Source organism: Gracilinanus agilis, chromosome 4 (assembly GCF_016433145.1).
Source record: "Gracilinanus agilis isolate LMUSP501 chromosome 4, AgileGrace, whole genome shotgun sequence".
NCBI lineage: Eukaryota > Metazoa > Chordata > Mammalia > Didelphimorphia > Didelphidae > Gracilinanus > Gracilinanus agilis.
The window spans coordinates 486,222,868-486,238,236 of NC_058133.1; the positions used below are offsets into that span (position 1 = coordinate 486,222,868).

The following is a 15,369-nucleotide window of genomic DNA, read 5'->3' on the forward strand; positions in this document are numbered from 1 at the left end:
TGCTGCACTGGATGGCAGGTAACAAGGAAGGGAGGGCAAATGCAATGGACTGCCAAGATGCCCTCAACCTTCCAATGGGAACATCTAAAGCCTCCTGTTCTCCTGGAAGAGGAAATTGAGCCCCAACCCAGCTAAGGCCAGTCCATTCCAGTGCCTGGGGCCATCTCATCTGTGAAGGGGCTGAGAGGGCAAAGTGAATTCAGAAAGCAGGGGCTCAGCCAGGATTTCTAGGGTGACAAGTGAGCCTGGAACATTCCATCACAGGATTTTCCCTGCAAGACATTGGGGGGGGGGGGTCCACCCATTCTGTACACTTATGGTAGCCAGCTCCACCAAGGCTTTCCCTGCCAGGGTTTACAGGACCACAGAAATCGGTCCCACCATTTTGTCCCCCAAGAGTCTCAGCTGAGAGCCCTAAATTTAAACCAAAGAGTGAATAAAACACAGGCAGAATGCAAAAGACAGGATGACACAAAGACGTTTATTTCCTTTTGTTTCTCCTTTCCCCTAACCCTCCCATCCCACCAAATAGGCTTATTATCCCTTATGCTGACTGGAGACCCCAGGGCAGGGGACTTTTTGGAAGGCCTTCCCTTTGCCCCCCTGCCTGCCTGCCACCCACCCACCCACCCCATCCCACCACGAAGGCTTGGCTTCTAGCCAAAAGGATCTGTAGGAGGACACAAAGGATGCACAAAAGAATCAGGACTCTCCAGAATGGGACCAAGCTCTTCCCAGGAGCAATAATTCATCTACTCTCCAAGCTACCATCTTCACCCAATCCCAGCTTCCCTTTGCCTCCCATTCTTTGTGCTTCAAACTCAGTCCACCTTTTCAATATCCTTCCTGATTTTTTGGTTCTCCAGAATGATCTTGATCATGGAAAGGAAAATGGGCACTGCCATGGGCAGGAAGAGGGGAATGTAGATGGCAAACTTCTGGTCATCAGGAAAGTAGAGGAGGTGAAGAAGGGAGGGGTCAAAGAAGGCCTTCTCCGAAGATGTCACTGCCTCCCGGCTGGCATGGAAAGCAGAGTGCAGGTTCCCGGCAGCCAGCTCCACTATTGTATCATGGACAGCATCCACAGCTAGGTATACCTGAGCAAAAGGACACCAATCACCTTTGGGGCCTAAGTTAGACTTGGGGGGGGCAAGGGGAGCACTAACAAATACAAACTCCCTATACGTGTCATCGTTTCAGTTCTGCTCCTCAGAGGGCTACTTTAACCTGGGTAATCCTCCATTATGGTGCCAACACCAATTCTAATTTCTGGTGACAATTTCTGATCCTGCCACCTCCCTCTGCTTCAACCCTCCTAAGTATATTCTTCCATCCTCCTTCATCAGTCTCTGTCCTCCACATCTTCCCATGTGCTTGGGCCTCCCTTCTTTCTCTCTAATGTCCTCCCCCTAGAAATGACTAATTCAACTGGGAACCACCATCCACCACTGAAGTCCCTGCTGCTATTTGGGCCACACCAACGTCTTGCCTTCCCTGCTCCGACCCTGGCATTACTGACTGGAGGTAGAGAAGTCCCCCAGGTGTGCAGAGACCACTACAAATGTTATGTTCTCTGTCTCCCTGCAATGCTTTGAGTCTTCCTGTATGATCCAATCACAGCCACCCAAAGCTGTTCCTCAACTCCTCAGGCCAGTTGGGTAGCACCACTGTACAAAAAGCACTGGACGTGGCATCAGAAAGACAGAATGTCAGATAATAGCTGTGTTACCCTGTGCAAATCACTTCACCTCCAACTGCCACAGTTTCAACATCTATAAAACGGGGGTGAGTTTCCTCAGCAGAGGACCTTATGTCCCTTACTACATCCCTCAACACTCCTACACATCTTCACATTCTCCCCTGACTCAGTGTCTGTGAAACAACTGGCCTTTCCCTATCGAGACCTCGGCTTCTCAGCTTCTCCACTCAATCCAAACTGCTCTCTCCAAAGTAATCAACTATTTTTTAGTACTAAATCAAATGGCCATTCTTCTGTCCCATCCTCCCTCTTCTTCTGAATACTCTCCCTTTCTTTGGCACCTGTGACATCTCTCCCAGGGTTTCTCCTATTTAAACCCTCTCCCCAAATCTCCAGCCAGCTCCCACTCAAATCAAGGACATTTCTTAGCCTTGTCTTGGGCCCTCTTTTCTGATGCCTCCTGAATCTCGCCTTTGGCCATCTCCTCAGATCTCACGGGTTCAGAGATCCCTATACAAATGATTTCCAAATTTAGTCAGTTCAAAACTGCTCTCTTCAGCTCTGGTCCTGAACTCGTCATCTCCCAAAGGTTTTCCCCACTTTCCTCCTTCCACCAAGGTTATGACCATCCTCTTTCATCAATTCCATCACCCTTGACTTTGCCCCTCTTCTACCCCCAAATCCTCAATTTAATAAGCCTTATAGAGTCTGCTTCCTTCGCTTTAACCTTTCCATTACCTTCCCTGCTCATCCAGGCTCTCACAGCCTCTCTCCTAGACTACTTAACAGCTCTCATTGGCATCTTCCCCTCTACATCCCGGACAGCTTGAGAGATGCCAAAATGATGTTCCTCCATTTTGGAATATGCACAAGAAAAATCTGTAATGACTGTTTTAATGCTCTGACTCAGAGTTCTCCCTCCCAAGCATATGCCCCAAGAAGGCTACAGGAAGACAGCAAGGCCAGAGCAGCCAAGAGTTCTGGTAAGACCTTTTGTGGTAGTAAAAACCTGGAAACAATGTGGATGCCCAGCAAACTGTAGCATATGAATGGAATGAATGGTACTACCCTGTAAGGAAAAAGAGGACCATAACGATAGCTGACATTTCTAAAGTGTTTCAGGATTACAAAGAACTTAACACAGATTATCTCCTTTGATCCTCATGATGCTAAGAATAGGTGCTAGTCTTACTTCCATTTTACAGATGAGGAAACTGAGGCTGGAAGAGGTTAAGTCACCTGTGCAGAGTCCCACAGCTGCCTAGGGTTTGAGGTCAGGCTGGAGTCCATGTCTTGCCCACACTCCATGGCACCACATGGACCAGAAACATGGAGGACTCAAGAGAAACAGGGTAAGACTTATACCAAGTAATGGAGAGTGATTTCTGTAGGCCCAAGACAACAAGACCCCCACCTACCATAACTAGTCACTAAGTGGTCACCTTGACTCACTCTGGCTTGAAGAGAGCAATGGGGATGAAGGTACTCAGGACTGGAAAGCAAATATAGTTCCCATCAGCTGGCTCAGCTTAACCAATTTCCTTTGTTACAAGGGAGAGCTCATTTGGACAGGGCAATTGTGGGTGGGAGACAGGCAACACAACTGACTGATGATGGCTCTGATGTCAGAAGACCTGGGTTCAGTCCTACTTCCTGACATTTTACGGCCTCTCACCCTTAGGCAAGGCACTTCCTCATCCTGGGCCTCAGTTTCCTCCTGTCAAATGAGGGAGCTAGACTCAGTGGCCTCTGAAGTTAGCTCTAGGTCTAGGATCCTATGACACCAGGTTACTCTCCTGCTTGACCACCTTCTATGACTCCCTATGGCCCCTGGGATAAAACACAAACTCCTTAGCCTGGCTCCGAAGGCTCTTCACCATCTGCCTTTACATTCCTTTCCAGCTTTATTCTCACAATGCCTCACCAAGGACTCTACACTCACCCAAACCAGACCACATAGATCACACCTCCACATGTCTGCACAAACCATGCACCCGTGCCTGGCACATGTTCCCTCCTCATTGAGGTCTGTAAGAATCTTATGTTGTTATTCAAGCAAGGGAGAGGCAGACTAGTTTCTTGAGGGCAACAGCCATTTCTGGCACAATGCCTGCACAGTGGGGGCTTGGCAAATGCTCACTGAATGGAATTAAGTGGCACAAGTGTTTGCCCATCCAAAACACACACCTCTGAAGCCACATCATCCTTGATAACAATATTGCTAATCTTGTCTAGCAACTCAGCAAGGGAGGTCAGAGTGGTTGTGACCGTAGCCAAGTTCTCCACGGTGCGGGCCCACAGCAGCCTGTCCAGTTCCCAGGACCTCAGCCCTTCACTTGGAGGTTCTGCCAGAACATAGTTTGCTGGCATCTGAGGATAAGGGATCCCAAAAAGCAACCTGAAAAACAGGAAGGGGAGAGAAATAGGTAGAACTGAACGGCAGTTAAGAGTATAACTATCACTCCTATCCATGCAGGATTTGGTTTCTGATGAGGGCTTCAAAGGAAAATTAGTGGCTGCCAAAGATTATGGATGTGCCCAAATTCCCCCAATAACGCATGCTACGTTCTCCACAACACATCCCTGATATACCATCCACCCCCAAGCAGCAAATGTGCCTTCTCCCCACAACCCCAGCCTTGTGGAGCCTCCTCAGGACACAGTTCTCTCCTGCCTCATACTAGCCATCTGGGTCCTGCCTTATTCCAATAGCATGCACATGATCCCTGAGGCAAATATGTCTAATGCATCTCTTGCCCCCCCTCAGCCACAGAGGTCAACCCTGTAATGCATACTATGAACACTCAGGATGTGTTTGCTAAACTAAATTAAGGTTCTATCATGCAACAATTTGTCTAAACTTTCTGAACTAGGAAGGGAGAGTGGTGTACTGGTGAATCTGGAAGACCTGGCCTCTGGGTGACTTAGAGGTTGGCCTTAGGCAATGGGATAAACCTCTCAGTGCCTAAGGAAATGCAGCAAGGCTTAGCATGCTGCCCTTGACCTTCATGAGAAGAGGCGGTTCCTCCCTTAGAGCCCCATATACCAATGAAATCCCAGAGCTGGCCTGCAGCCTTTGCCCTAGCCCTGGCCTTTCCTGAAGTCAGCCTGGGTTTCTTTACTAGCTTTGTTCCTGTAAGGAAAAAGGCACCAAGTCTTCAGAGTAAGATCAGGCCTTCTACCACTGAACGTGACCCTCCCCATGTGCTCTTGAGGGTCTGGAGACAGAACACTCCCCAGAGTGGAGAGGCACTGGATCTGTAACATTTGATACCCATCTCTCTCTCTCTTTTCTTTTTTAAACCCTTACCTTCTGTCTTAAAATTAACACTAAGTATGGGTTCCAAGGCAGAAGAGTAGTAAGGCCTACATAAACAGGGTCATACAACTAGGAAACATCTGAGGCCAAATTTGAACCCAGGTCTTCCGCACTGTGCTAACCTAGCTGACCCATTGCCTCTCTCTTAGTAGCTAGCCCCACATCTCCCTTCTGCCAGCCAAAACTGGGGGCATCCATGGCCCTCACCGCATCTGGGCCAGGAACACTTCCATCACTTGTACCATGTCCACATTGACTTTCACAGGGAACCTGGTGGTATTGTAGGCTTTGGGGTCAACGTTATACACCTGTAGAAGGGGACATCAAAGTCAGAGACTGGGTGACTTTGCTGCAGGCAGAGCCCTGGACTAGATGTTAGAGATGATGACAAAAAGGACAGTGACTAATCTTGGTCCCACCACACTTCAGTAGGTGCAGAACAAATTCAGCTGCCATGCTTATCTGTGTTACAAGGGAAGGCTCCTATGGGAAAGGGGTAGAGCCCAAAATGACAGGGATGTAAGGACAAAAAGACATCAATAAAACTTGAAAAGAAGAAACAGAAGACAGCTCTTGTTCTCAGGGAGCTCCCAATCTGAGAGGAGTCACAAACCCAAGCCTGAGGGAATCCCCATATCCTGAAACAAGATGACATCAAAGAAATCCCAGGACAAACAGTGGGGCCTTAGAAGGGCAAAAAGCTGCTAGCTCTCCTGAGGAGCAGGGCTGAGGGCATTACCATGATGCCACCCCAGCGGGGGCTATGGAAAGCATTGGTGGCTACCCGGGCTCCATCCTTGTCCTGGATATACAGGGGAGAGTGGGCACGCTCAGGCACATATAGAAGGAAGTTGATCACTGGGTTGAGGGAGGCAGCGCTGGATCCTAGAAAAGAAAGAAGACCAGGAAGGACACCTCTGAGGCTGCTCTAAAGCCACATCACATGATCTGGTCCCCAGAAGCTGCTTTTCTCCCCCAGTCCCCTCATTACTCAAACAGCATCTAACATCTCACCTCTCCCACAAACTCTTCTAGGGTAAAGCTGAAAACTTACCCGGCCCTGCTGAGACTAGGCCTAAAACCTCCATGGATGGCAGGGGCCTAATATACAGTCAGAAGAAAATGGCCACAAGCCCATGCCCAGCACCTCCTCTACAGAAACACTCCAATGGCTCCACTCTGAACCCCCAAGGCCACCATTCAAGATTCCTTTCTGTGTTAGTTAAAATCACCTGGGGTTCTATTTGGAAGGATTGAACCTCAATATAGTGTTTGACAAACTTCTGTGGACCTGTGGGGGTCCTTAAAACTACATTTCCCGTGGTCCAACAGGTTTCATGGGTTTCCTGTTTTGGATGACGTATTAAAGGTGAGGGACTGTTTTAAGTAGGGGGGAGTGACTTGGAACTTCCTCTTTAGTTACCTGAGCTCGAGGAGAGAGGAAGGTAAATGGCTGAGGTGAGGTTGGAATAGGTTTTTCTTACAGGCGCGTGGTCAGTTTATCTCTATCAGCATGGCTTTTATTAAAATACTATTCTCCCTTTTGATCTCAGCCATCATCATTTTTAATAATAACATTTCTTTCCAACTGCCCTCATGATATCCTCAGAGAGAGGGTGTCCAGCAAGTCACAGCTGCCTCTACATAAAGGAAATTATCTAATACTTTCCTGGTGAGGGAAATGGTGACCAAGAGCCTCATGGGCTCCTTCCTAGGGGGCAAAGGCCTGAGAGAAGTGGAAAACTCACCTGCTGTAGAATTCCACCCAAGTTGTTTAATGGTTCTTTTCCCAAATGTTCATCCATAACAACTCACCAAAGCTCCCTGATAAGGCATGAAGAGCTTGCAATCTGGGTCTCTGAGGGAACACTAGGCACTGATGAAACAGGATGATGCCTACCCCCCAAAGTGGCTGCCAGGACTCACAAACTCCCCTCCCCAGGGGGTCCATTAGGGGGTCAGGACCTCCCTGTGTGTTCCTCACCTGGGATACCCTTTTTTATGCCTGCTGTTCATGACTTCTCTAAGTGGGTTTAGATCCCCATCTGGAACCCAAGTTCAACCTGGTATAGATTAAGCCCTGGCACCACTTTCTACCAAACACCTGAACTGCGAAGACTGATGACTTTGGGAGGACGTATATGAGCTCCCATCATCAGCTTTATACAGGTGATATCAGGGCACATCTAAGGCCTTATTGAGGTCCAAGTTGGCACCACCACCTACCCACTGGACTTTCTGGGCTAGATGTCCTGCAGGCCCTGCAGACTCAACCAAGCCAGAACAAAAATCATTTTCCTGTCCCCAAATCCATCTGTTTTCTGCATTCCCTATTTCTGTCAATCAACACCAAATCCATAAGCTTAGTCTTCAACATCTCACCTCTCCTTCCATCCCTACAACAAACCAATCACCAGCTTGTGCTGTTTCTCCTTCCACCAACTCTCACACATTCTTTCTGCTCATCTCAGACACATCCTAGTTCAGCTCTTTTACCTGATCCTAACTGGTCTCCTTACATCAAGCCAGCCTGTCCCTCTCCACAAAGGTCCTGGAGTAGCATTCCTAAAGCACAGACTAACCCAGTCATTCCCTCACTCAATAAACTCCAGTGACTCCCTACTGTCTCTAGAATAACAGTCAAACTGTCACTTAGCATTTAAACTCCTTCACAATCAAGCTCAAACCTACCTTTCCAGGCTTCCCTTCACACATTGTGTTTTAGCCAAGCTGACCTTCTTACTCTTCATCACATACAACATTCTGTCTCCTGTGTCCCGGGCCTGGACTCCAATCTCCTTGCCTTCCTCCTCCCAGGAGGCCCAGCCTCATTCCCCAGCCTCCAAGGTGCCTCTGTTTCCCTAGCAAGATGACCTTTGGTTTATTTTGCACATTTTATTTTCACATTTATTTTCCACACTTTCTCCCCCAAAAGAATGCTGGTTCTCTGAGGACAGGAGCATTTTCTTCTCATTTCTGTACAGTGAAAAGTCTACACACAGCAGACATGTGTGACTGACCAGAGTAACAACAGAAACCTCCCCAGAAATAACCACTTCCTCCTCACGCCAGGCTACTAAGACCTGGCCTCCCCTCTGCCCCACCAGCCCCTCCTGCCCCAGTACCAAGTATGTGCACGCACAAACACGAAAACACACACACACACACACACACACACACACACACACACACACACATGTTCACACACACTCACACAGTCTTCTCTTCTGTAATTCCTCCACCACGTACTCCACCTCCACCCCACCAAGACACTCTGCTCACCCAGACGGGCCTCCACGGGGTTGATGACATGGGGGAGGCTGTGTGCAGCCAGAGTGTAGCTGGAAGAGGCAGCATCAAAGCGAGGAGTCACGCCCAGCATGGCATAGTACAGGATCTGGGGGAGGCATGAGGGACCAGCTGGTTAACAAGGAAGGACTCCGAGTCTCCCCTGGGAAGGAAGCCTCAGGAGGGCAGCACCTCACCCAGTGCCCCTCACCTGAGAGTCCATGGAGAAGTTCCCGAGGGCGCCAAACAGAGACAGGAAGGGTTGCACAAAACTTTCCATTGCCCCCTCGATGTCCCAGTGAACCTCATGGGACTTGGGATCAGGGTTCAGTAAACTGAAGGTTATCTCATAGCCTGTAGAAGAAGGGGAGTAGGAGAGGTCAGTAAGCCCCTAGACTGGGGGAAAGGAACCAAAGAAGGGAGGAGACAGAGAGTCTCCCACTTCTCCCAATGAGCAGGACTGTTCTCCATCAGCACCACACAGCATCTAACCACAAATGGGATTCAGCTTTTTTTTTTTCTTTTTTAAACAGAAACTCAGCAGCCACCCAAGGGCAGAACCAATTTTATTCACACAGACCAGCATGGGAAAGGGGAGAGGGGCGAAAGGCTCTGGCCTAGGAGGCCCGGCGGGCTGAATAACCCTTGGCCAGGTACAAATTTAGAATTCCAATTCTGAGACCCTGTCAGGTCCATTGAGCCATGGTGACAAGGTCAGGGCCCTCTCTGGGCCTGTACAGGCAGCCAGGGAGGATCGGGGGCTTGGCCATTTACCCAGGCTGGCCTTAAGGGGCCGCCTCTTGTCGGAGCCTCTCTTGTCCTCTGGGAGGCGGTCACCCAAGGCAGCAGCAAGGACCTCATCAGTCAGGGACATGGACTGGGCCACCTGCAGCACTCTCTGGCCAATCACTGTCAAGGCCTGCCGTCCCTGGGCTCCCCGAACGAATGCGGTCCTCTTGGGCCCAATGTAGCTCATCTTGTCCTGTGGGGAGGACAGAAGGGTAGGTGATGTAGGGATGGCTTAGGAAGTAAGGCATCACCCCCCACCTACATGAGATGGTGGTGAATGGAGATGACCCCTATAATGGAGACTTCTACTGGACTGTAAAGGACTTGTCAAAAGGAAAGAGCAAAGTTTCCGTGACTCTTTACCTGGGGGAGCAGTGAGGATTTTTCAGGGATCACAAATATGTTCAGTGAGCCCACTGTATCCTCCTTTGGTGAAGGTAATGCAGCTTCGGCCTCTAAGGAAAAGAGCAGCCAGTTGGGCGGGAGGCTTGATACCGCCATCCCCCCCATCCGGAAAGCATGGAGACACCCCCAGACCAAAGGGTTTCCCTCATCTAAGAGCCCAATATTCCTCATGAGTGCCCCTGGGAAAGCTGCTTCCCCTAGAGGGCTCCTCAGTGGCCCCATTTATGCTGCCTTTATCCACAGAGGCCACAGAAAAGGAAAGCACAAGTCCCCTACTTGGTTCCCTTCCTCATACCTTGAATAGTGTCCATTTTCAGGGCCCGCTCCTCATGGGACCCTGCCATCCGATAGGCCTGCTGGAATCGGCTCTTGAGCTTCATTTTGCCTGAAAGAAAAGGAAGTATGGGCTCAGGGGCTGGCCCTCAGGAGATTCCCAAGCTGTCAGCTCATCCCAGGCACTCCTAAGAGGCAAGAAAAGGCCCAGAAGCCTTGGCTGTCAATTTGGCTATTTGCTCCCTTTTCACTTGTCTCCAAATCTGCCTGTACTTCCCCCACTCGTCATCACTGTTCACATGGTCTCTTCACCTTATAACGTTCTATCCCCAACTCCTACATGTCCCTCGCGGCGGCATATCAGGTCAGATACTGCCTCTTCTTTAAGTCAGAAAGATGGACCCTTTCTGGGCCTCCCCCTCCACCTCAAAGGTTCTTCCTCTCCTTCCATACTGTCAGTAGCTTTCCTATTCTGAGAATATTTATCAAGTATTGTCTGACTTCCTCATGTGTCCTGTCTTATCCCTCCTACTGTACTAAAAGCTTCCTATTGTACTTTTCTTTGGTATGTATCACTGTTCCTCCACCCCACCCTTGGCCTTCCTTCAGAAATAGGATCAGCTCTCCTTGCCATGGGTCATGGAGGCCCAGATAACACATCCCCTTCTGTTCCCTATGAACACTCTGCCTGGCATTTGGGCCTGCCCAGGAGAGAAGGCAGCCCAGGACTAGGGTAGGCCCCCATCCTGCAAAAACACTGAACCTCAGCATGGCTGAGGGAAGGAAGAATGAGTAGATTCTTAAATAACACCAGGCTTTTGAGAATAGTTCTCCCCCTGTTAGGGAGTCCAAACCAGTCTAGGACAGTGACTGTTCTCATCCTCAACTAGCATTATTCCTGGGGGCAAAATGTTTCTGAAAAAGGAGAGGGTCACCTGCAAGGAAAGGTTAAATGAGGTGAAAGGCCTAATTCTCTTGAGAGGAAAAGGTCTGTGGAGGCCAGGGAGAGCAACCACTGGCATGTCATAGTTTGGCATGGACTGAGCACTACCAATCACCCTGGCATAAGGCCTCATCCACTCTTGAGAGTTCAGATGAAGGAATGAAATTTGGCACCACAGGCCAATTTCCTCTATCATCTGCTCTGTAGTGTCCCCCTCTCTCTGCAGTTTCTTGGTGAGTGCTCAAGGATGAATTAATTCCCACATCAGTCTAAGCCTAACAGAGTTAGAAAGGAGCACCTGGTGGAAAATTTTGTTCCACTAAACTCATCACTTATGCAGGAAAATGAGAAGGAGTTGAGAAAGAAATGGGAAGAGTTACCAAGTTTAGATAAAATACAAACTGTTCTTGTGAAACTTTTGGTATAGTTTTCAAGGAAAAAAAAATCCTCAGAGGAAGCTAGATGGCTCGGTGGATAGAGCCAGCCTTGGAGTAGGGAGATCCTGGGTTCAAATCTTGCCTCAGAAATGTCGTAGCTGTATGTACTCTGGCCAAGTCACTAACCCCAGTTGCACTTACCACTTAACCCTTACCACTCTTCTGCTTTGGGATCTTGTATCAATTCCAAGATAGAAAGTAAGGGTTTAAAAAAAAAAAAAAAAAGAAAGAAAGAAGATAAGACCGAAAGCTGGGAGCCAGGTTGCTGAGGACTTTAAAATGGCAGGAGAAGGATGTTGCTATACTTATATCCTAAAGGCAAAGAGGGAACCACTAAAGATTTCTGAGTTGAGTAACAACGTGTTTTAGGGTATGTTTTAGAAACAGAAGCAGAGATCAGTTTGGAGGATGGTCATTTTATAAAGGAACATATTCAGTCCTAACAACTATAGTACTTAATAAGGCAGCAAGAAAACAGGGCAGAGAGGATAGAGGACAAGGCATGGAGTCAGGAAGAGAGGAGGTTTAATCCCACCTCCTGGTACTTACAACTGGGTGACCCTGGGCAAGTCACTGCATCAATGAGCCTCAGTTTCCTTAAATGTAAAATAGGAATAACAATATTTGTAGTTCCCACTTCAAGGGCTTGTTGTGGGGAACAAATGAGTTCATGTACTTCAACATTTTGTAAATGTGTAAGTACAGTATGTCAGCTATTACCATGATTACTAATAGGTAAACTTCCTCTCTCCCATGGATGCTGAGAAAAATCTGTCACTTAGCTTTTGATTAGCTGTTTTTAAAACTATAAATTCAGTATCCAAAGAAATACACAATAATGGGGAGGGCATATACATGAGACCATAAATTAATTTGTAGTGTTTTCTAAAGCACATATTAACTTTACCATGGTAATAACAAAATCTCCCTTGATCAACTTGACGGGACAACCAGGCTCCAAGACATTGTGCTTTGTTCAATTCCTTCCCAAACCCCAAAAAGTTTGTCATGGTATCCCTATATTCATCCCTAAGAGCTGGAGGAGTCAGAGACACAGGGAGATTGGGGTGGAGGAGACTCACATTTCAGTGGGACATCGCGCTCATTTACAATTGTGAAAGGCAGTTTTTGCTGATCCACAATGGGCAGAGAACCCTGGATAAACACCACAGACACTGGAACTCTGAGCCGAATCTAAAAGAAGAGAGAAGATTGGGGCCCCCAGCAGAGGTAACATATTCCTCCTCCCCTCCACCATCACCATGCTTCTGCTGCCCCCCTAAGAAGGCCTCACCAACAAGGAGTCCAGCTGGCTGATCTGGGCATAAGGCAGGGAGGCCCTGTAGGTTTCTGTTGTCTTCCACCACAGGGGCAGCCCCAGCATGACAGCCATGGTGGCAAAGCAAAGGGCAGCATGTTTGCCCCGGATCTTCTCTAGGGGAAGAAAACAGTGGGGAGAGGTGAGACAAGGAAGGAGAATTACCCAGAAAATCCTCCCTAGAAGAAATGGGAAAGGGAAGCCCATTAACCTCAATGACTCAAGGGTCAGTCAGTGCTCACTCTGTGCTAGGCACTGGGGGCTTCGAAGAAAACAAAAGCCAGCCCATGCCCCTGTAGTCTGGGAGCTGGCCTACAGTGCCCATATTAGACCCTACCATCCCCCTTCCACTCCCAAAAGAGTTTCAATTCTACATACTCCAAGGGGAGTCTCTAATCTTTCCTCCTCCACCTCACACTAAAGGGAGTTCCAACTCCTCCTTTCTTACATAAAAGGGGGGCTCTTAATCTGAGGTCTTCATTTTTTTTCTCCTTCTTACTATTTTAAAAATTGTGTTTCAACATAGCTAGTTTCTATGGCAATCCTATGTGATATTTTGTGCATTTAAAAGACCTCTTGCTGAGAATAAATCTTTCACACACATACACGCTATGGTGAGCCTACCAACATGCACACACATGCGTGTCCATCCAAATTCTAAAGGGAGCCTCTAGCCCGGAGGCTCAACCTCTGGGGCTTCATTTTCTTTCTCCTTTTTACTACTATTCTAATAACTATATTTCAACATAACTGTTCTATGACAATCCCATGTAATATTTTCTGCATGTACTTTATGCTGGGACTGGCTCTGGCACATACACATGCATGGGCTCACACATTCCAAGGAGAGTTTCTAGTCCTTCCACACACAATACACATGCAAATACACCTATACGCACGTATAAGCACACAAACATGCACATGCCCATACACACCCAAAGGTGCAGGTAGAGAAGCATACAAACACGCCATCCCACGCGCGAGATGCACACAAAGGCCAATATGTGCGTGCACGTACGCCCAAGAGCACGAGCTCATACACCTCCACCCGTGATAAATACAGCCCGAGCACAGACTCCCAAGGGCACATGCCCATACACACCCCCATAAGCGATGCACATGACCATATAGAAGTGCGCGTTTGCGCATACAAGCACGTCTCCCTCTCTCCCACTCCCACGCAGGAGGGGGGAGCTGGCGAGCCTTTCCCCTCCCCCAGTGCCGCGAGTCAGGCAGGTCCCCACCCTCCACAGGGCCTCAGTTTCCCCCCCTTCTTCCACTGAGGCCCCGCCCGATTCGGACCCCAACTCCAGGACCGGCACCTCCACACCTGGGTCCATGGTCAGCGCTGCCAACGCCTGGTTCCGGTCCCGCTCCGGGTGCCGGTCCCCACGTACGCGGTCCATTCGACCTCGCTCCGCCATGATCCCTTCCGCCATCCTTCCCTGCAGCAGAGGCCAGGTGGAGCCGAGGCGGGGCTACGCCAGCATTGTCCAATCAGAATCTAGCGTGCCGCACCCCCTCCCGGGATAGAGCGGAGTCAGGCTTCACTGTCGGCCAATCCTAGGGCGGTATCCCCTAGCAACTCCTGAGCGCAGCACGCCCCTCACTACGAGCTGCAGCTAAGGACGAAAAAGCTAGAGGCGCGCGGGCCAAGGAAATGCGACATCGGGTTGAAAGCACCTGCTCTAGCGGCTCCCTGTCAGAACTTGGCGGGTGACGCCCCCTAAGGGCGTGGAGGAACTGCAAGGGCGGTGGAATAGACCTGACTGACGTCATCTTGGAAGGATGGAGGTCCGGTTTACCTCTAGTCAAATCGACAAGCATTTCTTAGTCGTCATAGACGCAAAGAAAGGCAAGTACAGACCCAGAATCCCCGAGCAAAACATGGCACTGTTAGACAGCTTTCATTGCTAGGAAGTTCTCCCTGATGGCAAACCTGTTTATCTCTTCGCATTTTCCATCCCTTGCTTCTAGCTCATAGAATCCTCGATTTAGAGGTGTAAGGAATCTTGGAAACCACCCTGTCCGTCCCATTTTACAGATGAGAAAACTGAGGTCCCCAGGAGCTAAGTGGCGTGGTCAGGGTGAAACAACTAGCAAGTATCCCTGGTGATATTTGATTTAACTACAAGACTTAACTACAAAACTACTAATGGTGGCTTCTCAGTTTTGCCTTTCCAGGACCAAGTAGAGCCTTCTCTCTTCAAGAACAGGAAAACAGATATTATTGTCTTTTCCAAGTCTCCTCTTTTCTCCAGGCTAAAACTATCCCCTCATATAGCATGGACTAAAATGGACTTCACCATCCTGATTACTTTCTTCTGGCTAACCTTGCTTAAATATGGCACCTACGGCGGAACCCAGCACTCCAGAGAAGTTATGGCCAATCTATGACCAACGTTATCACCTCCCTATCTCTGATAGATAGTCTAATGATATGTCTCTAGGTATATTGCCGACCACCTAGACTAGCCAAGCAAAGGAGGGTGTGATACAATGGGAGAGGCTTCTCCCATTGTATCACACTTGGCTTGGGCTTGGCCTTTCCCTCAGGGAGGAACTCTCAGGTGACTGGGTCAAGCCTGGGGCTGTCACCTTTTTAAGCTAAGTAAACTAAGTTCATTAGATCTTTCTAGGCTACAAGTTTGGGGGTTTCTAGATTGCACGTGGACAGTTATGTTCAAGGGGAAGAGAGAGAAATGGGTGAAATATAGCCAAGGAAGGAGTTTTGCAAGAGGAAAGCTAGCTGCATGCCAGGAACCAAAGAATTCTGGATTCTGGAACTAAGAGAGTGTCTATGAAGGGAACACCAACTGCCCAAGGGAGCTCTTAAACTTCCAGTCTCTTGAGCTGAGGAGTTTTGGCTTCTTGTCCCATGAAGCTAAAGAGACTTAC

General features: G+C 48.8%; 1 protein-coding gene across 1 annotated transcript; it reads right to left on the minus strand.

Annotated features, from left to right (window-relative positions):
- Positions 1 to 461: 461 nt before the first annotated feature.
- Positions 462 to 13,910, minus strand: PIGS (phosphatidylinositol glycan anchor biosynthesis class S). The gene is made up of 12 exons (XM_044672832.1): positions 13,802 to 13,910; positions 12,448 to 12,587; positions 12,236 to 12,347; positions 9,796 to 9,885; positions 9,459 to 9,550; positions 9,081 to 9,288; positions 8,518 to 8,660; positions 8,301 to 8,415; positions 5,758 to 5,903; positions 5,226 to 5,326; positions 3,887 to 4,097; positions 462 to 1,097 (listed from the first exon to the last, which is right to left on the minus strand). Exons 1-12 carry the CDS (start codon positions 13,908 to 13,910, stop codon positions 822 to 824), a joined length of 1,743 nt encoding a protein of 580 aa, XP_044528767.1. The 3' UTR covers positions 462 to 821.
- Positions 13,911 to 15,369: the final 1,459 nt, after the last annotated feature.

Bases quoted from the DNA above. Each gene is read 5' to 3' on its own strand.
- PIGS (XM_044672832.1), bottom strand. From the start codon at position 13,910: ATGGCGGAAGGGATCATGGCGGAGCGAGGTCGAATGGACCGCGTACGT. The intron at 8,661-9,080 runs GTAAATGGCCAA...CTTCTTCTACAG, and splicing joins GCCCCTTAAGGCCAGCCTGG to GCTATGAGATAACCTTCAGT. The intron at 4,098-5,225 runs GTGAGGGCCATG...CCTGTTTTTCAG, and splicing joins GTGTTCCTGGCCCAGATGCG to GTTGCTTTTTGGGATCCCTT.